At 37.5% G+C, this 27,491-nt stretch overlaps 1 protein-coding gene across 1 annotated transcript in view; it reads right to left on the bottom strand.

The window, feature by feature from the left end:
- SPATA17 (spermatogenesis associated 17) overlaps positions 1-27,491 on the bottom strand; it is a 93,246-nt gene that overhangs the window by 3,109 nt on the left and 62,646 nt on the right. Inside the window, exon 10 of the mRNA XM_009994799.1 lies at positions 22,182-22,314. Within this exon, the coding sequence (XP_009993101.1) occupies positions 22,182-22,314 (133 nt within the window). The remainder of the gene's footprint in view (positions 1-22,181; positions 22,315-27,491) is intronic.

Here is a 27,491-nt window from a genome sequence, read left to right as displayed (position 1 = left end):
TCTTTTTTAAACTTGTCAAGCTTTGACTCCTTTCACTCCAGTAAATTGTGACTCCAGTTCAAGTGACAGAACTTAACAAGACCTACGGACCCTTTCAATATATTTGACTACTTGACTGTCATGAATGCTCACCAATGGAATAATGTAATCATAAAAGGTGACATAAAGCCACCAATATTTGTCTCAATCAGCACACTATGATGTAACAAAATAGACTCACTCACATAGTTTCTCTTTGGAATGTTATTATTAAAGCAAATTCTAAAGAGATTTTACATCCGAGTATGCAGACATACATAAATACAGACCCTGTACAAATAACTTTGTCCATCCAATGAGACCTTGCAGACCTATGTAACAGTTTGAAAGCTTTTAAAAATGCATTCCCTCATATTCTAGTGATAAACTTGCCCTAGTAGAGTTTCTTTCCAAACAATTTTGAGAGTACTGTACAATTTCCAGTAATATAAAAATGCACTTCGGAATGACATTGGAATTACAATTAAGTATCTTTTTGGAAATTTAATGTAGAAAGTCAGCTGCTTCAGATCAAAGCAACAACAGGCAAACACCAGTAGCATAACTACTAATGGATTTTAAGGCTAGAAAGTACCATTATGTCCATTTATTCTCAGCTCCTGCATACATATATCAGGTAATTTCCAAGAGCAAATCCATCAAGTCTGTAATAATTATGAAGCTGTTAATCACATGACAAAATCTGGAACAATAAGCTTATGTTAAACTTATGATACATGATTTAAAGCTTTGCATACTTTTTCTCTGTAATAACAAAATTTCATTTAGTTGCATAAATCGAGATTAAAGGTGCATTAGGTTGTATGAATGCAGATTTTTGTCATAGGTTAGGAGAAGCAGCACATGAAGATGTTTCTAAGATAAACTGTATAACCTCTAATGAAAAGCTTTCTATCCATACTGGTGATTCAGAGCATCGAGTCCTCTTCTGAGCCTATTGAAGACGTTGATAAATGAAGACATTGTATAATTGCATTCTGTGAGCCATGACATCATGTGCTATGCAAAAGGTAAGTCAATTTGTGAAAGGTTTGGATCTCAGAAAGATATTGGTAGGGCTGGAATTATATCTGTTGAGAAGAATCAATGGCAGAAGGAATAACTGAAAAGTGGGCACTGCTGCTGGAATCCTAGTTCTATCTTCTATCTTCATGCTATTGAACACTGAAAACAGAGAACAAAATTCACTTTTCTTTAGCTTGTAATCAGCATCCACGTTTACATCAAGACTTTAGAGAATGCAATGGGAAATTCTGCATAAACGCCGAAGCAGTAGTTATGTTCTTAGTGTAGGATATAAGCAAGCATGACCAATCTTGCTGTCCCCACCAGGCTGGACACAGCTTATGTGCCCACCTCATTTGAAAACCAAGCAGTACTGCCAAGAGTCACTGTACAGACATAGTCCAACCCTCCCCTGTTTAATACTAAGTGGTCATACATAAGTATTGCCTATGATCCTAATGCTTGTAATAGTAAAATTAGAGCTTTAAATTGAACTGTCATAGTAAGCCTCCTGACCTGTTCATAGCCATGGAGGTCTCTAACAAGGAAGCAAACCAGAAATGGCAAGCTGTTACACAAGTAAAATGTTGATCCAGCTAACTTTTATTCTTAGCAAATGTATCAATAATGGTTAACAATACTTCCAACTAGTACAGGGCCTTCTGACATGACAAAATGAGTGTAACAACCCATTCTGTCAATACAACACAAATGTCATTTCAAGTGCTCAAAACCCACTAAGCTACCCTAAAAAAGATTGATTTATCTGCTCCAGTGTTTCTTTGGGGCAAACTTTTCTCACAACTGAAACCAATTAGTGGGCCTGGCACTTGTAGTGCAGAATGTAGGTCAGCATCAAGTAATAAAAAAGTATTGACTTTTCTCTGTCTGTAAGCAGCATGAAAGGGGTGCCATGGCCTTGTCGTATATGAAAAGAGCTCCATTAATTTCACTTATTTCAACCAGGGCTGTCAAATACTAATGCTTCTATTGCACTTTTCACACAAAGAACATTGACACCAATCCTGGCCCCAGTGAAACAAGTTTACAATATTTCAGTCAGTGAAAGGGACACTATAATTTTTAATTCCCTGTTGTACATTTAGTCTCTTTAAGCAGCACTATCCCTAAGACCTATTGAGAGATATGAGCTGGGACATTAATAACGGCAACACATTTCTTCCCACGGGCAACAGAACTTATTTCTTGGGCATAGCTTCAACAGCTAATTAGCCATAAAGTTCATGACACAGTTGTTTGGCATAACTCTGGGGTTTTGGCTGGTGGGCACAGACTGCCAATTTTGCTTTCCTCTGTGGAGAAATGTCCAAAAACGAGGAATAGGTCTTCTGTGACCTAAGGCTATAAAATTGAAAAGCTAATGTGTTAACCAATTGGGTCAACTAGCCCCTTCAAATAAGAGATAGTAACAAAAGCCTGGATCATGCCTTAGGGACTGGATCTCATTGTGTCAGTGCAGAGGTATTGACTTCCAGGGAAAAGCGTGCCTCATCTGCGTTCCCTGTGCTACAGTGGACAGTGGCCACTGCTGTTGTGGAAGAGGTAGAATTACAGCCTTCCCTATTCAGCTTGCCAGGGCAATGCAGAGCAGGAGAACAAGGAGCCAACATCTGTCTCCTCCTGTCTGCTACTGCTACAAATTCTAAACCTTTAAATTTTATTATTTCGGGTAAGTGCAAAGGAAAAAACCTGTGCTTCCATGAAGGCATCATGAGCTTCTCCGTATTGTGGATCAGTGGTCAAACTGACCTAAAATGTTATGATCCTATATCTCTCCAATCTCTGCATTTCCCTCCTAAACTGCCTCTTTTGTTTGTTTGTTTGTAGTTTTTTGCCTTTTTTCGGGTGAAGTTTATGAGTTTATGGTTCTTCTTGACAAGATTGAGGGCTGTGACTATGGTGTGTTAACTCATTCCCTAATTATCTCCTACAAATGCAAACATCATCAACAACAATAAAATTCTTTGATTTAAAAAGACTGGGTGACTATGGTAGAAGGCAATTTTCTACTTGCTTTAATGACTTCATAAGTGCAAGTTTTACCCTTTGAATCAACTTGCTATTAGATCTTAAAATAAAATGATATTGTATATCCGTCATAAAAGGCAACTTCATAACCTTCTGTGTTACGCTTGCATTTGGCAAGTTTTTTTTCTCCTTGTTAGTTTTAGTCTTTTACTGACATTATGATAATATGTTGCAAAAAAATAAATCAGGAAATTATGTTCACAGTAGGAAATCTAGCAACACTATTTTAATATCCTGTCTTCCAAACAGAAAGAGAATACATTAATTGCTACTTAATTTATGTAACAAACATTTCATTATTATTACACTTAAATTTTCATGGAGATTTATGACTATCACTGACTCTTACACATTTCATCTTTTGGAATGACAAACAGGGAAAACAAACTCAAACAGTGCTTCCAAGAAATTATGGAGGATTTCTAATTATGGCTCATGAATTTGAAAAACCACTGATCTGATAATCACATAGGTTTAGATATTTCCTGCATCATGTGTCCAGTACAAGCACTGCAGCAGTGTATGCTCCTCTGTGACAGCCTAACATGGAAATTATAACTCTATTCCTCCCTTTTCTCTAATATTCTGGAAAGGAAGTGTTCTGCTACTAGTCTGTGCTAATTGAAATTTCCTTTCTTAGCTCAGCAACTAAGCTGTGTTAGTTTTTGCTTGGGAGATATCTAAAAGTCAAGCTCTAAAACATCACGCCTTTATCTGTGCAAGGTAGGAGAGGATGTATTCTAGCTTTGAAAAGAGCCTATTTCTCGTCCTGCATGATAAGAAGCTGTTTGGAAAAAGGAACAAAATCATTACCACTGAGCCTTTCCACAGCTGCACAAACTAAACTATGACATGACAGAAAATGATGCTTTTTAGAATGTAACAGTTTGAGCCACTGTACAAGGAAAGTTCAAATATTTCTGAACAAATAAGATATTTTCTAATCATAGAATCACAGAATAGTTTGAGTTAGATCTTAAAGACCATGTAGTTCTACCCCCCTGCATTGGCAGGGACACCTCCCACTGGATCAAGTTGTTCCAAATCCCATCCAACCTGCCCTTGAACACTTCCAGGGATGGGGCATCCACAACTTCCCTGGGTAACTTGTTCCACTGTCTCACCACCCTCACACTAAGGAATTTCTACCTAATGTATAACCTAAATCTCCCCTCTTCAAGTTTTAATCCATTATGCCTTGTCCCATCATTACAAGCCCTTGTAAAAAGTCCCTCCCCAGCTCACCTGTAGGCCCCCTTCAAGCTCTGGAAGGCTGCTACAAGACCTGCCTGCCCTCTCTTCTCTATTCCAGGCTAAACAATGTCAGCTCTCTCAGCCTGTCCTCATAGGAGAGATGCTACAGCCCTCTGATCAACTTTGTGGCCCTTCTCTGGACTTTCTCCAGGAGCTCCATGACCTTCTTATGTTGGAGGCTCCTGAGATGGACACTCCAGGTCGGGTCTCTCAAGAGCTGAGTAAAGGGCGAGAATCACTTTCCCTGGCCTGCTGGCCATGCTTCTTTTGATGCAGCCCAGGACTCACATGGCCCCTGAGTCTTTCTCCCTCAGACTGTTTTCAATCCATTCTCCACCCAGCCTGTATTTGTGCTTGCGATTGCCCCAACCTAGGTGCAGAAATTTGCACTTGGCCTTGTTGAACTTCATGCAGCTTGCATGCAAAGGGCGAGAATCACTTTCCCTGGCCTGCTGGCCATGCTTCTTTTGATGCAGCCCAGGACTCACATGGCCCCTGAGTCTTTCTCCCTCAGACTGTTTTCAATCCATTCTCCACCCAGCCTGTATTTGTGCTTGCGATTGCCCCAACCTAGGTGCAGAAATTTGCACTTGGCCTTGTTGAACTTCATGGAGCTTGCATGCACCCATCTCTCAAGCCTGTCAAGGTCCCTCTGGATGGCATCCCTTCCCTCTAGCATGTTGACCTCACCACATAGTTTGGTGTCATCAGCAAACTTGCTGAGACTGCACTCAATGCCAAGGTCCATGTTGCTGACAAAGATGTTAAACAGCACCAGTCCAAGTACTGATCCCTGGGGAACACCGTTCATCACAGGTCTCCATCTGGACATTGGCAACTGATCACCACTCTTTGAGTGTGACCATCCAGCCAGTTCCTTACCCAACGAGTGGTCCAACCATCGAATCTGTACTGTTTCAGTTTCAGTACCAGGATGTCATGTGGGACATCTCCTTCGCTGGAGACATTCAAAACCCACCTGGACCTGTGTGATGTCCTCTAGGTGACCCTGCTCTGGCAGGGGGGTTAGACTAGATAATATTTCAAGGTTCCTTCCAACCTCTAAGATTCTGTGATTCTGTGACAGTATCAAAGCTTTGCACAGGTCCAGGTAGATGATGTTGCTTGCTCTTCCTTTGTCCACCAGAGATGTGACTCCATTGTAGAAGGCCACTAAACTAGTCAGGCAGGATTTGCCCTTGGTGAAGCCACGTTGGCTGTCACCAATCACCCCTTTTGTTTTCCACTTGCCTTAGCAGAGCCTTCAGGAGGATCTGCTCCATGATCATGCCAGGCACAGAGGTGAGACTGACTGGTCTATAGTTCCCCAGGTCTTTTTTCCCTTCGCACAAGCAAAGGCAAATTATCTCTTGGCTTTGATAGAAGTTTTGTGCAAGAAAGGACAGAGAAAAAGGAGAAGGTTTTGGTCCAGTTAATCACTTTTTATCCTCTACTGCCTCTCTAAAATGAACCTGGGATCTGAAACTACTCTGTCCTTTTTCTCATGTGTAATATAACTAGCAGTGAAGATTTGTGGTCCAAATTTGCACTTGTTACATTTACTTAGTACCTTGCAGACATTGTGATTGCCCAAGGGGAAGGAAGGTTGGAACTCCCAGCTGTAACCTCTACATTCATTTGTTCCACTTATTGATCATCTGCAAGCCAGACACTGTCTGGTCTTTCCTCACAAACACGTACGAGCTTTGCAATGCTTTAAAAAGAAAGTATTGCCTTTTATAAATAGTTGTTTAATTAGTTTATTTATGTGTATAAAGCTAATCTAGTGAAGAAGACTAAATCACCTTTATGTAGTGCTTTTTCAGGTACTTTTAGACATATTCAGAGCCCGTATCAACATTAATAGTATAGTTTGTCCCACTATTGGTACAGTGCATGTTGTACCATACTTAGTCAATCTTATGAAACATCACCCAAGTTCTGTTCTGAATATCTGTATTTGAACCAAAATGGCCTAAGATAATATTATAGTTTTTCAACTAATGTAACCTTTTTTTACAAGTAAATCAAATTAAGAAACAAATGTGAATTTATCTGCAAGCTATTTCATACTTGGATACCCTTGAACTTTACTGAATCTGGGCAAAAAAACAAATGTGTAGTTGAAATAGTTTAATAGGTATTCAGAATCCCAAGAGAGGTTGATTTGCTATTGCCATGCAAATTTCCACTTCTTGCAGGGCATTTTAACAAAATATTTTTGAAGAGGACAGTAAATGTTCATCTTTATTTAAGATTTATAAATAATATTGTCAAGTATGAAAACACACTGATACATAACTCTTACAAAGTTATTAAATCTGACAAAGTTATTAAATCTAACACAACATTCCTTTGTACAGAATTATATAGAGAGTCTTAAAAGCATCTGATGAAAAAGAAAAAGACATTTTTATCATAGTGCTTGTATTTTTAAACCAACTTCTTGTCCCGTCCATCACACACACTCCGCTAGCAACAGGACTTGTATTAGTAAATAATGCACTTGGGGATAAGTATCTTGACTCATGCCATTTATAAGCTGCCCCTTTCATTGTCTAATCTGTTCAACCACAACAGTCTCTTTCCAGCTGATAATAAGCCAGTGCCAAGTGTCGACTGCCAAGACAAACTCAGAAACACTTTTAACCTGCTGGACTAATGCCAGAGAATGTTTAACCTGCCAAGATCAAGTTGCAACTATCTCTAACTTGCCAAAATCATGCCACTAGGAGTTAAGGAGGAAAAATCCTGAGTTGAAATCCTCAAGTGAAAGTATTCTTTATTTTATCAGGTTAAGTTGCATCTACTGGAAGAAAAAAAAATATATTATATATATATATATAAAATTTGCATTAATACATAACTCTTACAAAGTTATTAAATCTGACAAAGTTATTAAATCTAACACAACATTCCTTTGTACAGAATTATATAGAGAGTCTTAAAAGCATCTGATGAAAAAGAAAAAGACATTTTTATCATAGTGCTTGTATTTTTAAACCAACTTCTTGTCCCGTCCATCACACACACTCCGCTAGCAACAGGACTTGTATTAGTAAATAATGCACTTGGGGATAAGTATCTTGACTCATGCCATTTATAAGCTGCCCCTTTCATTGTCTAATCTGTTCAACCACAACAGTCTCTTTCCAGCTGATAATAAGCCAGTGCCAAGTGTCGACTGCCAAGACAAACTCAGAAACACTTTTAACCTGCTGGACTAATGCCAGAGAATGTTTAACCTGCCAAGATCAAGTTGCAACTATCTCTAACTTGCCAAAATCATGCCACTAGGAGTTAAGGAGGAAAAATCCTGAGTTGAAATCCTCAAGTGAAAGTATTCTTTATTTTATCAGGTTAAGTTGCATCTACTGGAAGAAAAAAAAAAAAATTATATATATATATATAAAATTTGCATTCATTGAGAACTAATTTTAAAAAAAATAAATAAAAAAGCATGTTGATTGTATTGTATTTGGCATATGCAGCAAAACCAGTGCTCCACTCCAGAAATCCAGTAAGATTTCATCTGGTTTGGCATTGTTCTGGATGATGCTTTCAAACCTGATTGTTTTCTGTGATGAAATGACATGATATGCAGATCAAAGGAGAACAGCGGCTGCTGTCTAGTTGAGCTCTAGCAAGGCTTTCAACACAATCTCCCAAAGAACCCTTTTAACCAGGCTGGTAAATTATAGTCTAGACATGCAGACTAATAGATGTAATAACTGCCTGGAGTATGAGGTTCAGAGGGTAGCAATGAATGGTTCGGACTCTAACTGGAAGATGGGTACAAATGTTTTTCCTCAAGTGCTATCTTGGGATCTGTCTTCTTTAGTATCTTCATTGATGACCTGGAGGTGGAATGCACTCTCATCGAGTTCATGGACAACACCCAACTAATGGGTGGCATTGATTCATAAGGGCTATCATCCAGAGTTATGTAGACAGGCTGGAGGAATCGCCTGACAGAACCTCAGAAAATATAGTGTAGATAAAAGCACCTGGCACAGACTAGCACCAGAAACAAAGCAGACTGGAGACTGACAGGCTGGGTAGCAGCTCTGCAGAAGGGAGCCTGGGGGTCCTGGTGGGTAACTAGCTAAACATGAGCCAACAATGTGGCTAGTAATGATGAAAGCTAAAGATAAAAACAGCTTTCCTGTTCTGTGAATATGAGATACCTTAATAAAAGATTGATCAAACAGGAAATGGCCTTTCTCATTTTGCAGACAGCTTACTTGGGACATCAGCTAACACTAGGAGAACTACTCATGTTCTATCCAGTGCTCACATACGTTCTCACTAATTGATAAAATTGGAACAATAGCTCTTAGGCTAATACCTATTGCTGATTTTCTGTCTGTGTTTATTAATATATGGTAACATAACTTCTTTGTGTATATATTTTTTATTTTATTTTTTTTCAGTGGTACATTTTCTCTTCTGTAAACCCACCAGTTATTTTTTTATTAGTTCAGGAATAGCATCAGCAAAACTGATTATTCATTCAGGTGCCACCGGCTTGGTTTAGCATTGACATGAAGGTAGTTCTGTCAAGCTGCTGATGATTAAGAAACTTCAGGGAGAGGAACAGTTGATATTTACTGTCAAGCTGCTGATGATTAAGAAACTTCAGGAACAGTTGATATTTATAGCCAAATGTTATTGCAGATTCAACAATGTTCAGAAATATGAAATGGATTACACATACTAGCACAAATTTAAAAAATTATCAAACACTTCAAAAACTAAAATCATGCTGTCTTGGTTCTGATATGAATACATGTTATATACATTAAATGTAACAACTTGTGCAAACATAATCTGTGGTAGTACCTGAGCAAAATTTTATTTCATTTTTCAGCTGCAAAACTTCCAAACTAAATTCAACACTTCATTGTCCATGTTGAGGAAAGGATTTACCCTTAGACTTTCTTTAACATCTATGTCTTTAATGTCTATGCAGAACTTTCAATGTATAGTTGAGTACTATTATATCTTATAAATGCACAGGAACCAGGAATTTTTACAATGTTTTATATGCTAATTTATTCATTGACAGTGTAGTAGCAATATAAGTTATACTGTAAAGTTTCCCATACTTCTCTGAGGACTTTGGATTTGACCTGAAGTGTTGAAATTGTTTCAATAGCAACACATTTTGGTCTTCTTCCTGCCAAAGGCTTGGGCATCTGCAAAAACTACAAATCATGCCAAACTCTTTGAGTGATATATGGAGGACCACAATCCACTAGGAAATAAGCTAAGACCAACTCATTCATTTCATTTAGGCCCTTCAGTGGGATTTGAACCATCCAGCCCACAAACCATGTCTCATGAGATTGCAGTATACATCCAGCCCACAGTAATAATGATTCATATACATATATGTGTATATGCTTTATTGCTACCTTTAGCTGGATTAAAAGCAATATATCAAATTTTATATTTCTGCTTCTTTTATTAGCTTTCTAGGACTTGATCAGCTGATAGAGGTGATAATGAAATGTTTTTTTATAAACTGGAGTTTGTAAGTCCTGTCCTGAGAATGTAATATTTCAAAAAATAGCCTAAGCTTTGGGGAAAAAACCAATTACAGAAACAGCATTAAAAATGCCAAGCACTGGGCAGAAGCAATTCTGGATCAGTTTAAAAAAGTGATTGATGAAACTCTAATCTGAGCTGAAGGAACAGTTTCACGACAAGCTGTGACCATTCCACACACTTCATTAGCTGCCATAATTAGCCTGGTGTTTCAATTTGTTAGAACTGGTGGGGACAATTTTACTCAGAATGCAAACATCAAAAAACAGGGTGCCTCAGACTTCAGAAGAGGCTGATGAGAAGCTTTTCTAGTCGCTGTTAACTAAAAGATTAATTACAGCTGATGGGAGGCTGTACTCTGATTGTCTCTCTGTCTATGTGCATTACTTTTAGCATTAGGAGAAAGACATGGTTGACACTACACTGCTCAATCAAGCAGCTTCACATTAATGCCTAAAGTCTGTTAATATGCAATGTTTTTATTGTTTCTCTTTTTCTTTTCTTTGTTTCTTAAGTTTGAAACTCTCATTCCTAACAACTTACACTTTAAAAAAGCAGGCTATTAAGTTGCTAATGATAACCACTTAGCACTTATGCTATCGTTTCTTCATACAACTACAGGTGAGAGATCCTAACATGTAACAAAGCTGCTGGCTGGGAATATTATTAGTTCCTGTTATCACAGTCAAAATGTAAAATCCTACTCTAATAGTCTCATTACGGAAAACAAAAACTTATGAAACAGAAACCTTATGAAAAAGTGCATCACAGCCTCTACATCTTAGCCCCTTTACTTGAGGTGCTACTACCCCTCTACATTAACTCATCAAAGCTTGTAAGGTTATTTAAATGGAAGTGAAGTATGAATTTGAAGTGCAAAGGTTATTCCTGAATAATTCCATAACTCTCATTCTAGAATATTAACACATGGTAATACACCTACTCATAAATAACTCCTCATGTGGTTATGCTTTTCAGTTTCCCCATATAATTCATGCTGAGGTCAACAAAATGTATAAGAAAATAAATACAGTTTCTTATTCCTACGATGGTGGAACATCCTTTTAACCTCGGTTTATAAAGGGCATGTTGAAACCAGTTCTTCATTGCATTAAACTAATAAACACTGAAGCATATTCCAAACTGAATATCGTATTACTACTTAAAATGCCAAAAATGTGTTCAGAGTTGATTCATGATATAAATAGTAAAGAAAGAAGCAGTAGCTCCTTCCGTCAAACCGTTAAGACAACAAGCAGTCTGTATTACTTATAGTCTCCCGTTCACTCCAACACAAGTGCACAAAGCTATCTTTTTCCTATTCAGGGAATGTAGATTTCTCTAAAATACACTTGAGTACACTAAAGTCCTACTGCTCTAAGAATAATCTATTCATGCTTTCTAGAGAGATCATCAAAACAACAAAAACTTACAGTCTTTCTCTCACTTTGGTCATATACATGGCAAAACCTCTTAGAATCCATCCAGAACAGCTACAGGTATTATTAACACTACAAACTATAGAAATATTCAATCATAATGGGTCAGCATGACAAAATATGTCATTCAGGCATATTCTTAAGGTGCAAGATTCTGCAATCTGAAGTGTATATGTTGCAAGCAGCTTCTGATCTTAGACTTCAATTTGCAAACTCATCAGCAATACGAATTTGAAGATGAGATTTAGAAGTGTCTGTTGTCCTATAACACGGGTAACACCATTTTCCCTCTAACATTCTTTCAAAATAGTTTTTTTCTACGAATTGACTATATTAGTTACGGGCCAGATTCTCCATGGATGTATTTCAGTTACTCTAGGCACTGAGGATCAGTTCTCTTACCTGCATTTTTCAACAGAAAATTCCATGGAACATGGACTATGGAATTCTTAAAGAACTGTGAAAAGCTTTCTGTTACTTTTACTTCATAGAATTATAGAGTCATAGAATCATTAAGGTTGGAAGGGACCTCAAAGATCATCAAGTTCCAAGTCACCTGCCATGAGCAGGGACCCCTACCACTAGACCAGGTTACACAAAACCTTGTCCAATGTGACCTCAAAAACCTCCAGGGATGGGGCATTAATAACCTCCCTGGGCAAGATATTCCAATTCCTCACCACCTTTATAGTGTATTATTTCTTCCTAATATCTAACCTAAATCTCCCCTCTCACAGTTTAAAACCATTGCCCCTTGTCCTATCACTATTTCCTCTGATGAAAAGCCCCTCCCCAGCTTTCCTGTAGCCCCTTCAGGTACTGGAAGGTGCTATAAGGTCTCCTCAGAGCCTTCTCTTTTCCAGGTTGAACAGCCCCAACTCTCCCAGCCTGTCTTCATAGCAGAGGTGCTCCAGGCCTTTGATCATCTTGATTGCCCTTCTCTGGACCCTCTCGAACAGGTCTATATCATTCTTGTGCTGAGGGCACCAGAACTGTACACAGTACCCCAGGTGGGGTCTGACCAGACCAGAGCAGAGGGGCAGAATCACCTCCCTGGCCCTCTTGGCCACACTTCTTTTGATGCATTTCAACTCTATTTAACCAACACAAAGTCTAGGTGAGTATCATCAAATAATGAGCAGCTTATTTTTGCAGATACATTCCATATAAAAAAAGACTTCAAAATATATCCTTTTAAATTCAGTATCGTGGCAAATTGAATTGAAATACATTATGTTTGGCAGATATAGAAACAAATCTAATTCATTTCAAGAATGCTGAACAGCTCATACAAAACAGTCATCAAAAGGCAAGGCCAAGAACTTCCCAGTTGAGTGTATTTTCAATTAAAAAAAAAAAAGAAAAAAGAACAAAAAGAAAAAATCCAAATAGTGAACATATAAACAAAACAAAGTAGTGTAACTTCAAACTCTGCTGTTTCCAGCTCAAATGGTTATTTTTTGTATTAAAAGCTCTGCCACAAGTTACTGTAATGTACTCTAAGTACACTATTTCTAATGTGTTTCTAATTAAACAAGAGGCTTAAAAAAGTTTAAGCAATGTGTACAATGGGAATTATTTACAAAGTTAAAACATACATCCCTCAAAAAAAATTGGTTCAAGTTGGATCTTACTAAAAAGCAAGATTTTTCTTTTATGCTGTTAACATTATCAAATGAGGAACATAGGCAAAGCAAGACATTTATCATCCAACAGACAAACGACACAGGACTGCTAGTTAGACAGTATAATAAGTACCATCTAATTTTCTCTTTCAAATCAATTTATTCTTCAAAGCCTTGGATCATCATCGAGGGACTGCATTTTCCCGTGGAGAAATTACAAAATCAAAAATAAGGTTTTATAAAATATTCAACTGGTTGCCGATAAACCCTTACAAAGAATCACTAGAATGGATTTGATTAAAAGAGTGATGACAGTATCTTTTCTTATGCAAATAACTAAATGGTTTGAGTCTTCTCAGTCACTACGTTATAGTATTCCCCGAAAAACTGACTCTGTATCCTTCACCAGATACAGGATAACCTACATGAGTAACCTCCACCAGAAAACTTTCCCAGCCTTTCTTTTCAGCCTCCCAGGTATCCACTGGAAGATTCTTTTCTTCATTTACTTAAACAGTAGCCAGGGATATATTTTGTATATTTTAATTTGCTTTACAGTGTTTATCTTCCTTCTACACCTAAGACTTGCTGCTTGTGAATGGAGAAGGACTTGTGAGGGAGATAAAAGTTGGAGGGAGTCTAGGGCACCATGACCATGAACTTAATAGAGTTTTCAATTCTTGGAGAAGTAAGGAAGGGGGTCAGTAAAACTGCCACCTTGGAATTCTTTGATCTGTTCAGGAGACTGATTGACAAGGTCCCTTGGGAAACTGTCATAAAGGGTAAAGCAGTCCAGGAAGGCTGGACATATGTCAAAAAGAAAGTCTTACAGGCCCAGGAACAGGCTGTCCCCATGTGCCGAAAGACAAGCCTGAGGAAGAAGACCAGCCTGGCTGAATAGAAAGATTTGGCTGAAGCTCAGAAAGAAAAAGAGAGTTTATGGCCCCTGGAAGAAAGGACAGGCCTCTCATGAGCAATATAGAGATGTAGTAAGGCAACACAGACAGAAAATTAGGAGGGCCAAAGCACAACTTGAACTCGGCTTGGTTACTACTGTCAAAGACAATTAAAAATCTTTCTATAAATGCATTAATAACAAAAGGAGGATGAGGGAGAATCTCCATCCTTTATTGGATGTAGGGGAAAATACAGTGACAAAGGATGAGGAACGGGCTGAGGTGCTAAATGTCCTCTTTGCCTCAGTCTTTACCAGTCCAACCAGCTGTTCCCTAGACACCAGTCCCCTGAGCTGGATAAAGGGGAGGTGGGGCAGAATGAGACCTTCGTAATTGAAAAGGAAACAGTCAGTGACCTACTACACCACCTATCCATCCATAAGTCTATTGGGCCAGATGGGTTGCACCCAAGAATATTGAAGGTGTTGGCGGAGGCACTTGCCAAGCCTCTTGCCATCATTTACCAGACGTCCTGGCTAACTAGGGAGGTCCCAATGGACTGGAGGGTAGCAAATCCACAACAAAGGCTGAAAGGAGGATCCAGGGAACTATAGACCTGTCAGTCTGGCCTCAATGCCAGGGAAGATCATGGAGCAGATCATCTTAAGTGCCATTACGCACTATATAGAAACAACTAGGTGATCAGTCAGCATGGGTTTATGAAAGGCAGGTCCTGCTTGAAGAAGCTGATCTCTTTCTATGTCAAGATGGCCCACCTGGTTGATGAGTGAAAGGCTGTGAACGTTGTCTACCTAGACTTCCGTGAGTCCTTTGACACTGTTTCTTGTAGCATTCTGATATAAAACCTGGCTGCTCATGGCTTGGACATCCACTCTGGTGGGTAAAACACTGGCTGGATGGCTTGGTCCAGAGAGTGGTGGTGAATGGAGCTAAATCCAGTTGGCAGCCAGTCACAAGGGGGTTCCTCAGGGCTCAGTATTGGGAACACTTCTGTTTAACATCTTCATCAACGATCTTGATGAGAAGACAGAATGTACCCTCAGTAAGTCCACACCAACCTGGGAGGGAGTGTTAATCTTCCTGAGGGTAGGGAGGCTCTGCAGAGAGACTTGAACTGACTAGATTGATGGGCCGAGGCCAATTATATGAAGTTTAACAAGGCCAAGTGCCAGGTCTTGCCCTTGGGCCAGAACAACCCTATGCAATGCTACAGGCTTGGGGAAGAGTGGCTGGAAAGCTGTCCAGCAGAAAGGAATCTGGGGGTTCTGACTGATAGGTGGCTGAATATGAGCCAGCATTGTGCTCAGGTAGCCAAGAAGGCCAATAGCATCCTGGCCTGTATGAGAAATAGTGTGGCCAGCAGAACCAGGGAGGTGATCATCCCTCTATACTCTGCATTGGTGAGGCCACACCTCAAATCCTGTGTCCTGTTTTAGGCACCTCAATACAGGAAGGACATCAAGGTGTTGGAGCACGTCCAATGAAGGGCAATGAAGCTGGTTAAGGGCCTTAAGAACAGGTCTTATGAGGAGCAGCTGAGGGAACCGGGGGTATTTAATCTGAAGAAAAGGAGGCTGAAGGGAGACCTCATTGCCCTCTACAACTACCTGAAAGGATGTTGTAAAGAGGTAGGTGCTGGCCTCTTCTCACAAGTAATTGGTGATAGAACAAGAGGAAATGGCCTCAAGCTGCACCAAGGGAAGTTCAGACTAGACATTAAGAAGAACTTTTCCACTGAAACATGATGGAACATGCTGCCCAGGGAGGTGGTTGAGTCACCATGTGTTTAAAAGTCATCTAGATATGGCGCTTGGGAATATGGCTTGGTGCTGGACTTGGTAGAGTAGGGTTAATGGTTGGACTTGATGATCTTAAAGGTCTTTTCCAACCCAAATGATTCTGTGAAAATAATTTGAAAGATCACTGATAGTTAAAAACAATTTGCATTATATATCATGAGTAGCATTTTCCAAAAGTAGCCCAGCATTCGTGACTTTAAGGATTTTCTCAGAGGAAACACTGTATAGCTCAAGAACCTTTCCAATGGGAGCTCTGAAAGTTATCTTCATAACGAAATGCATTTCTGTAGATATGACAGAGTCATTCAGTAAGGAATCTGGAAAAATTAATATTTCAACTGTCAGAAGTTGAAATTGTCATTTGCTGATCTAGAAGACTGAACAAGTGCATCTTATCATAGAATCATAGAATCTTAGGGGCTGGAAGGGACCTCAAAAGGTCATCTAGTCCAACCCCCCTGCCAGAGCAGGGTCACCTAGAGTACATCACACAGGAACGCATCCAGGTGGGTTTTGAATGTCTCCAGTGAAGGAGACTATAATGAGAAAGATTTCATTCTAGTCCTGTGAATGAGAGGTAATGTCTGGTGTTCTCACTGTTGCATATGACATACTCCTGCGTTTTAAATATATTTGCTTCTCAACAGTACATTATGACATTTACTGAAAAAGTAAAAAGTTCAGATGTTGAAAAAGTGACCTTACGGCATTTTTTGTTACCACTTGAGAGACCACTTGCTTATTAAGCTGGTCTATGATATTAAATTGGGCAACACTGCTCTTTTTTTGTAGGACCTAACCAGGTAGCCAAATGCCCAAGGAGCTTGCAGTTCTGAAGACTGCTGTGTGAATTGTCTTATGTGGACTCAAACTCAACTCAAGTTGATTTTCACATACAGCAGCTGAAAATGGTTGTTCTGAGAGCAGAAAATATATGCTACAGAGTAGAAAGGATAGACTTTCCATGAATAGAAATGTATCATTTTAGGATAAGATTCTTAGGTTTTGAGTATTTGGTCTGGTGCAGGACTCAGGGTAGGAAGAAAAATGGAAGAAAGCAACCTAATCTCAGAAACAGGTAGTTGATAACTCAAACTAAGGGTCCATTTGGAGCATCTGAATAGATACATCAAGTCATGCCAGCAGTAATAATCGTATAAGACCCATGTCATTGGCCGAGGATTATCCCTGACATGGCTCATGAGGAAACCGGTAGTGTAACAAGAAAACTCTTACAGCTCACCTAATAATTCCCCTACAATAGAGTCACTTCTGGCTGCCACATTATGTCAGCTCTGCATTGCGTAAGAAAACACATTGCAGTTGCATTGGGGAACTAAGAAGCTGATGCAAAACATTTGCTAGCCCTTTTCATTGTGTATAAGTACCTTGTGGCACAAGCCCACCAGTAAACGTAGCCTTAAAAGTTTGAAAATATATAATAAGGTTGATAACACAAACACACATTAGCTAATATCACACTGTTAGAAAACATTCTCCTGTTTATTTTTTTTTCTTGATAAAAAAGGAAACAAGCAAATTTATTTTAAAAATTGTCATGGAGTCACAATCTAAGAGAGAAACTTTTTATACATACAGTATACCTATCTCAAACCCCACTGCTGCAAGGTTAGGAAAACCCAAGTTAAAGTGAAATTTAAATAGATTTTAGTATAATCTGTGATAGAAAAGCATGAATGTATCAACTGTATAAAACAATTTTGCCACATAATAACATCACCCAATAGACACAAGACTGTTGTGAGCATGTTGATGGTGCTACAAGTGATAAAATTAATTTTCAAACAGAACAAATCATTTCTCCCTCTCAGCCTATTTTTCCCCTCTCAGTAATACTATACAAAGACAAACTTGCTATGGAACCACAGGACACAGTGGTCTCAGAAAAATGTGGAAGAAAATGAGTTTGCCATGGCCATGCAGAAGAGTCACACTCACTTTATACAGCACTGAGCTTTTCAGGCCGTACTATATCCTTGTTGTGGACCTCTTCCCACATATTTGGAACTTAGGGCTCTACCTGATAATGTGATTACACTTGGGACATAACGTGAGCAACAATGAAAACCACAGAGGCTACTGAACTTTCAGAGGCAGTAGGCTATATAAAATAGAATTAATTGCTTGGACACACAGGGGGTTCTCTTTCTCATCAATAGACAGTCCAAACTTAGTGATGTCATGTGAGAGGAACTGTGCAGTTGCAATCTTCTTTATGGTAGAAAGCACATCAAAGATCAATAATTTTGTACATTTTCTGTTATCTCTATTCTCCCAGATAAGAAATTTCTGCCAGTTCTTGGACAAAGAGCCAAATTTACAGCTAGTGTAAATCAACAAAGTTCTTTACTTTGCATTATACTTATGTCACAGCATTCTTTGTAAAAACTCTGGCTTAAAGGATGTACACACACTTGTGATTATCTATTATATTTGTCATTATTTAATTAAATATTTCTGCAATTTCATATAATCTCTGTTGAAGGCAATCAATGTCTAACAAAATTGATTGAAGCTGTCGATTGTACCTGTATGTACACTGTCTGAATTTGAATCTGTAATTCCTTGCCTCTGGTGACAGTTATGGAAGCAATACAATTTATATAAGGAACAACTATTGCCAGCTCTAATGGCTACAAAATACAATGTGAAAATGCCAGTAGTGTTGCCTACAGCTCAATTTCTACTGCTCCAACAATTGTTGGTGGTGAACCACAAAAGCTATTCTTCCTAGGCTAAGCAACACTGTGACAATCAGAAATATTTGAACTTGATATTTGATTAATGCTGGCAGTACTCTATAAGTGTTTTCCACTCGACATCTAATTATTTAATTATTTCCCATTATTAACGGAATGAAACAATTCAAAATAAACAGCTAGAATGACTGTTCTGCAGGAAGTTCATAATCATCAATTCATACATGTAGAAATCTTCCTAAAATTATATTAAGCTGGCCTGTTGAACTTGAAAGGCATATTTTATCCCAATCAATGCATAAAAGTAAAATTATCCATAACTAAGGCATGTTTCTCTCCTGTACAGTTCAGCTGTAATGATCCCCACACACCGCTCTTGCACATCAATTATGATAATCATAATCACGGTCGTTAAGCTGAATGTTCATTATTATCAGGATGCTGGTGACAGCAGATTCAATCATCGGGTGCAATGGGCAGGCAGTCACAGTCCCACCCAAGTTTCTGCAGGCAGCGTTGTGCCACATTAAATCCATGATGTGTTCCACATCCCACTCCATTCCAAAAGCTGTAGACGGTAAAGGTCAACTTTATGTTCTGTGCAATATGCTTAGGTTCTCTAAATTAATTCTTTGCAGTACTAGATATTTTTATGCTTTGTAGATAATAAAATTCTGTTTAGGACCAAAATGCCTGTGCAAATAATGAAACAGTGATGTACTTGTACTGTAATTCACCTATAATAAGGCATCAGAGGAAAGACTCTATCAGGAAGGAACATCTTAAAATGTCACTTCCTGAATTTTGCAAATAAGAAAACATTAAATGCTGTCATTAAAATCAGTTTTGTAAAATGCATATGCAAACTAATTCCAATACCAATTAAGGGCTATAAGCTATCATTCTATCATTTCTGCCTCAGTAAATATGAACATATGCGAGTGTTCTGACAACTGAAAGATTATAGTTAGTGTATTTGATCCCTTGACTGTCTAGCTACCGTGGAACCTATCATTGTAGATTAAATTCCTTGTGACTGGTAAATTTTTTATGTTGGTAATGCTCACATACATTCTATCAAAGGCATTCCAGTATATTTAGAGATATGATATTAAAATTAAAATATGCAAGCATTTTCATATTTATAGTAGTTTTCAACTGAGTAAACTACTGAGATTCAGATTCAGTAGATGTATAGTGTTTCCATTTCTGGTTTATTTTTAACAAAGACTTGGAATACAATAGTTTTTCCCCTAAATCAGAAACTTCTTTGAATTATAAACAGAATGAGATAGAAATTATCAGATAGTAACTAGATGAAAAGAACTATTAACTTCTCCTTACATAGCTATGGCAATTATTATGTTTACAGTAAGTCTATGCTAATACCCTTTCATTTTCCAGAAGAAATATAATAAGGCAGTATTTTTCATTGTTGTTAATTTTGCTTCTAAAGTAATTATATAATTTACATACTAATCTTTTTGTGACTTGAATTAAAATGCACACTTATAAACACAGGAAAACCTCAGGAAAATACAGCTAGGACATTCTCATGATCACACAGTTAAACTTGTTTTATATGTAGTTATAAAAAAGCCAGCTAATACAAATTAATATCCAATAATATCTCAACAGCTCAGAGAGGTCACTGACCACTGAACTTACTCTTTGGAAAAACTTCCACAGTAGTTTGTCTTACCAGCAATGGTAAGTGAAACTTCTCTAGTATAATGCTGTCAGAAGCTAAATAAACATCATGGCAGGGTTACCAGCCCTTTAGGTTGTAACAGAAGTTGCATCCACAAAAAGATCACTCAAAGGAGCGTTGTGCTTATCAGACAAAGTGTTAAGCAAAAATCTAATTTTTTAATTAATTTTTTTAAAAATTTTGATGCATGCCCTTAAGCCTGGTGATTTGTTAGAACTGGATAATTTTGCTTATAAGACTGATATATACAAATTTTTAATACAGCTTACAAATATGAAAGGGACAGAGAGTTCTTCCAGATTTAACAGTTAAGAACGTCTGACCTCACATCTGCCAATAGGACCTTTTCCATTAAAATACAGTGAGGAGGTGGAGTTGCATTTCCACCTCCCCCCAGTAATAATGACTCATTAAAGCAGCAGGTAGGTCATAAATAGCTCTTTTCTCCTCTTATCTCTCTGTTTGGGTAAACGGCTCCTAATTGAAGCTTCATATTGATTTAGAATTGGGGTTGGAAAGCTGTATGTCATGTTGGGTTAATGCATACAGTTATTCACCTCCAGAGATCTATCCAAGATCACAAGTGAGTTTAGTTTTGTCGGCTAAGCCCATAATTTATATAATATTATGTATGTGTGATATGATAAACAACAAAATATCTTTACATCGTTTGATATAATAATCTCAGCTTGATCAAGGACTGCTAAGGACTGGAAAAGAAAGAGCCTTTACAGGACAAGATGAGTAACACAAATAAGACATTTAGAAGTTTTTTATATATAATAATTATGCTGCAGGACTTCAGCCAGTCATATCTATCCTCCACTTTGCTTTTGAAAGATGAATTCAGGTATTTTTGTTTGGATGTTGATCTACGTGTCTTTATTTGCAAAGAGATAAATTTACTCTGAGCTAAAAGTTTTGAGAAATAATTCTTTTAGAATATATTAGTTTTCAAACTAAGATTCCTTGGAACTTGTTAGATATTTACAAAGGTTAATTTACTTCCAGGGAAATAAGCAATCCTGTCTTACAAAATACCAGAATTGTTTAGGTTAGAAGAGACTTCTTGATATTAACTAGTCCAACTCCACTATGCAGCTAAAGAAAGCTGTGCAAGACCATGTGCAGATGGATTTTTGATACCTCCCAGGACAGAGACTCCACAACCTCTTTGGGCAACCTGTCCCAGTACTCTGTTACCGTAGCAATAAAAGAGAAATGTTATATCATGTTCATATCCTGTCACTGGACACTACTGAGAAGAGTCTTGCTCCCTTTTCTTCATTCCCTCCTATCAGGATTATATACACATGAATAAAATCTCTTCTGAGCCCTCTTTTCTCCAGACTGAAGAGTTCCAGCTCCCTCAGCCTCTCCTCATATAAAGGATGTATCAGTCCCTCAAGTATCTTTTCTGGCTCTGTGCTATACCTTCTGCCAAGTCCATTATCTTTCTTGTACTGGGAAATTTTGATGTGATTATGATACCTAATAAAAGTACAAGTAATGCAAACACTACAGAAACTCATGTTGGAACATGCTCTGAGGAAAATTACCTCTTGTAGCACTAACAAAACTAGAAATTTATGAGATGTTCCTGACAATGCAGGCAGCCTAATGAGACTATCATAATATAAAACCAGTTTCACTAATTTCACTTCACTAGCTTTTAGAATTTTCAAAAACATGTAAGCTATGGGATGTTTTATTGTTTTTAACCAGGTTCTGAAAGTTTATCTTAACATGCAACAGTGAACAATGCAATCCCTCTTAAATCAGAAGAAGCAATGCAGAAAAACCAAAATTTTGCAAAACATAACTAAACTGTACTTAATCGGACTTTTAAATCCTTACCTTATTGATGGGAGAGGTGTTGAATTTCTTCAAATTAAACTTATCAGAAAGAGTGGAGGAAGTCTGACATCTCATCACATCAGCTCTAGCTGTATGATTATGTAACATGCTAGAAAGATTCTCGTTGGACTCCGTGATGTCTGAATAAGGCTCAGATTCACCTATTTCTAACTTAATATAAAATGTAAACAACTCTTTCATTTTGCAGTGACTTACCTTGTCTGCTAGCCACTTCTTAGGCTGTACTTCTCGGAAGTGTTTAGTTCCATAAGCTTCTTGACCATATTTGCTTGATCTGTTAATTGATGGGTCATACTTCTTTTTAGTATAAGAAGAAAAAGGAAGAAATCTGAAATTCAAGAATATTTTCAAATCAGTTATGGTCTACTAAATCATAGGTATCGATGCTATAGGAGGTAAGATGGACATGTGTCTGCTATTTTCCAGTACATTTTTAATGTTCCCCCCTAATACTGTGAGAGGGTTCCTGCAATTTCTCCTACAGGTGTTTTTACATTAAATTTGGAACAAATAGATATAGAGTTTCCACAAGACAAAATGAAGATTTTCTGTACTTTGGCTGTATCCGCACTGACAACCAGTGTGATATGAAGACACAGGGAGCAGGGTTCAATTTCCTTGGATTTGCATGTTGACACCTCAAGGCTTAGCAGACTGTGCAGTCTGTGCCAGTTGTCAGTGTCAGGCATGTGCCATGCACAAGTACAGAGCTCATTTCTGGAGAATTTCCATCCACTTTACAAGTCATGTAGGTTCCCAAGAGAAAACCCCAACCTGATCATTGCAGCAGGATGGAAACATTCCAAACATGTCAGAAGCATAAGCATAAACAAAGGCAAATTTGCACCAGAAAGAATCCTCCCTGTACCTTAAACTAGGTATGTGTCCTTTTATATCTATTAAGCATATTAAATAAACCGTAGTCTCATCTAGTAGAATAGAAACTTATATAAACAGCACTAGCGACTTTCACATATTGGTAGTACCCAAAGCAAAGCAATTATTTCTTCTGAATTCACAAGTTGTGCACTTTACTCTCAAGTTACAACTAAGTCTTAATTAGCAATCTTTTGGAGCCTGACTCTTTCAGCTTTGGTCATATTGATGTTGTAGTCCTTGCTTACATAGTGTCACTGAACAACGAAGCTCCAGCTACCTGCTTTGGGCATGGAACATGTTTTCACCTGGATGTCCCTAACTCTAACAGCTACCAGTTTTCTGGGTAGGCTTCACAGTAAACTGTATGAGGGAAGGTGAAAGACATCTTTTATATAAAGAATCTGCAAAATACGCTACAAAGATGCCTTAGTTCCATTCCAGTTTGCAAAAGTTATGAGAGCAAACAGGTACATTTTAATATAAAGTAAAATCTTGGGATATTGAGTTTATCATTACTGGTATCCTGACAAAGCAACATGCATTCTTTATTCTACTACAGCAGGAAAAAATATTACAGAGCATAAATAGAAATATATGCTTCAGAACTTTAAAACCCCAATTTAAAATACCGCCATGAAAATACATGTAGTTAATTAAAACCTTTTCCTAGTTGAAAGCTTTTCAGAATCCAGAGTCCCCATTAGAGTAAGACAGTCAAACAAGTTTTTGATAAAGATGAAGATTAAAATACCTCTCTTTGTTTCTCAGTTGACACAAACTCAGAACATTGTTTCTTTGGAGTAACTGATCCCTCAGCAAATGTTTGAGTGTGTTGTTTTTTTTTAAATTATGTTTCTTTCTTTCTACTTCATAAAAATAAACTATTTTAGAATCTTCCCAGCTATATAAATTTATCCTATTAAGTACCACAAACAAATGCCATGTAAACTTAGTGTAAGAAAAACACTGAGTTAGCAGACTGCTAAATTATACAAGGCTGTAGTAGCATGTGTATACTCACGGGAAAGGACACTCTCACATAAGACAGATTATGGTACTTGTAATGCTAATTTGCACATGGGATGGACATCACACACACACAAAAATTAATGCGGCCCCAGTGTCCCAGAGAATACATTGAAGGTGCTGCGAGCCGGCTGCTCCACTTGCAGTTTTTATCACTTCTGAATTGCATTTTAATAGTACATTTTTCTTTTGTTCAGACATGAAAGAAAATTGGCTTTCCCAGGGGACTGGATAGCTGAGAAGACAAGGCTAGCAGTTTAGGGATTTGCCCATATATGCATAGAATTTTGTTGAACCATAGCATTCATAATTCAATATGAATACTATGTCTGTGAAATTTATACACAAAATGGCAAAAAAATCTTGAGGAAAGCAGAAGATAAATTAATTTACTATAGTTTTTCCTATGAAATTTATTACATAGAACTTTTGATTCTCCTGTGGATCAGTTAATCTTTGTCTCTTTAGCAAATGAATACTCAGAGTAATCTATATTCTACCATTATTCTAAAACAATTTTTTTAAAAAACACACACAAAATAAAACCCCAATCAAACATATATTGTAACAATTTTAGACAACTAATAATATGTTCTACATGTAGCCTAACACATATGTGTTCTGCATATCTCCTCTAAGAACATTAACTGCATTGTGTGCCATACAGCCTGGAATGTATTTCTATTGCTGAGTGAAAAATAGATAAATAAAGCAATCATGAGTTTTTGAGAAAGAACATTGAACAATAATATTTAAATTAAATGAAAGAACAGTAAAAATATAATAAGGTATAATGATACAAAGTAGTCTAAGTAGAAACTTTATTTTTATCCTTCTGTCTGTAGTTTGTTGTAAGAGCCAGGTGGGCAGATCCTTATAGCAATAATGCTCTAACTACTAGAAAGCAACATACGTTTGCAAATTCAATGTCTATTTAAAGCAAGTAAGAATTTCCATTACTCTATGTGAATATGCAATTATAAACAAAACAATTTTTTGTGTTAAGTAGGGTGACCAAATTAATGGGAGTCATACAAAAGTCATTATACCCCCACAACCAGTAATAATAGTAAAAAGCTATAGCACTGCAAAACACTTTAGTAATGGTATTGTGTTCTGTAGCTCTGTATATACACCTGACACAGCTTTTCCCTAAATTAATGACAGTATGTGCTCTGAATGAGACAGAAGAGACTGATGAAAGAAGAAGAAAATTAAATCCAGACAATAGCATGATGCCATTACCAACTGGACAAGTTTAGACCTCAGTAGTTTGGTTTTTTTCTACAAAAACTCACTTACTGATTATCACATCTAGGTTTCAGCTTTTCCATGTGATTCAAGTGTAAATTCACAAATTCTTATAGGTACTCAGTAAATACAACAGACGTAGCAGAAAAATTAAATTGTGTCTTGATGTTATATCGTGCCATAAAACAGTCAGGATAAGCTAAGCTTTTCCAAAAAGTTGATGATTTAATGGGATGTAAAGTTTCCCTAAAGAAATAAATTTTAAAAAATGAAAAAATACTTCATTTCATCCACCACAAAAGCTTGGATCAGAGATATGCCAAAGAATACATTCAAGACAGGGGGAAATAGCTGGAATAAAAAATGAAAAACTATTTCAGGTCCTACAAATAGCAGTATTGCACATACAGAACCTGAGGGAGGGCCAGGACCAAAGCTGTTGGTGTCAATGGTAATGAAGGCCACTTGCACTGCTGCCAGGACCACAATTTGCCGAACCTAATTGGCATCAAAACACCTACAACCCTTGACTTAGTAGCCAGTCCTGGATCTAACAGCTGCATGTATTTAAATTCCAAAAGATAGTTCAGATATTTATTGTTAACAACAACAAAAAATAAAATTGCTTTCTCTCTCCCTTCACTCATATTACACTACATCTCATGCTACTATTAATTTAATCTTTCTAATCCTTCTTTTCCCTACATTTTTACTCCCTCGTGATCTTTCCTCCTACATCTTCTCACCCACCATTTCTTCCCTCTATTCTGTCTCTTTTATAGTAATGTCTTTCACTATCGTGACAGGAGATAGAAGAGGCCTTTTAGAGGCTGAAGGCTTTCCAGTGGGATGGGCTGAGAAAACAGAAGCAGCAGCAGGTCCTGGCCTCTGGTGTCTATGGCAGTGTAAGGGGAGAAAGTAGCAGCACAAACAGGAAGGAGGATTTGTCAGGTCCATCAGTTACTGCTGGGCAGCAGCATCCCACTGCTATATGGTACCTACCGATGGGACACAGTACAGAGGCATTCACTTTTTCTTTAATTTAATTGGCAGCAAAAAAACCCAGAGGAACCAGATCTTTCAGAACATTCTCTGGACTTGCCCAACAGGAAAATTCCAGCAACTTAGTAATTCTGACACCAGAAACATTTCAAACCTTACCTGGGCTTCTGAGAAAGAACTGGCAGTAGATCTACTGCCAGACTGCCATACATGCTGCACAACCAGGGCACAATAATAAATACTAAACTGAGAGCACCAGAAGGAAAATTCTTCAAATATTGTCTCTCAAACTTCCAAAATATTATTTTGTACCGTACATTTTTGTAATGTACTGATAAAAATGCTACCAAAATCTTAACCCTAGATGTGTAGCAATGTTGTTATATTTGTACATGCAGTTGTTCAATACAACAGCAGTTCAATTCCTTGTTTTCTTGATCTGATTCAAATAAAACAATTTTATCTCACTTTGAAGAAAAAATGAACAATTAAATCCAAACAATGTTTCTCTGTTGGCAAGCTGTGAATGTTGGGGTTTTTTTTTCCTTTTTTTCCTTTATATAAAACACAAAATTAATGCTAAGCTTTCAAATTTGGGCTATACCTGAAGTAATTTCTTAATCAAATCCAACAGTGTCTTATCTTTTCACTCGGGGAACTAAGAAGCACAATGGTTTTTCACAACAGAACAAGTGCAGCAGTGCAGCTAATGCACATGACAATCAAAGTGTTATTTACAAAAATAACAAGAGAATATTTTACTTAACATATCTAGTTGGAATACCTTTAGCACAGTATTTTTAAAAAATAAAATTATTTTGGGTGCAGGATGACAAATATTTTCTACAGTAATATCCTAAATTCATACTTTTTTTTCAACAAGCTATCAATCACTTCTATCAATCACTTTTATCCTAATGTCAGTAAATGTAAGAATCCTCTGGCTATTTTTGTTTAACCCCTGTATAAGATAATGTGAAGTGGCAAAGAACAGCTTGCCTAGTTCTTGTAGGAAGTAAGAGAGATCTCTTCTGCAGCAAATTCTGAAACTTCTTAATTATACACAGACTTATTATCTGCATCCCCAGTGTTATAAAGTATCAGAACTTCATTAGAAAAATTAAGATGGAAAAACGAAGGCACTACTTTGTAAATTTCCAGTGGAAATTAGCTGGAAGAAGCAGAGGAATACTGGATCAAAAGAGGGTAATCATGCTTAACTGTACCCTAGAGCACCCGCATGTATAATACGATTTGCACAGTAACTACCTCTCCTATTACTGCTTGTTTGGAGTATTCTGTGTTAATGGGGTTAGCTAATTTAGTATTTTAACTTAAAAAGACTCT

This window comes from Chaetura pelagica, unplaced genomic scaffold, assembly GCF_000747805.2.
Source record: "Chaetura pelagica isolate M959 unplaced genomic scaffold, ChaPel_1.0 scaffold2, whole genome shotgun sequence".
NCBI classification, from domain to species: Eukaryota; Metazoa; Chordata; class Aves; order Apodiformes; family Apodidae; genus Chaetura; species Chaetura pelagica.
This window is presented reverse-complemented; position numbering and strand designations above follow the sequence as displayed.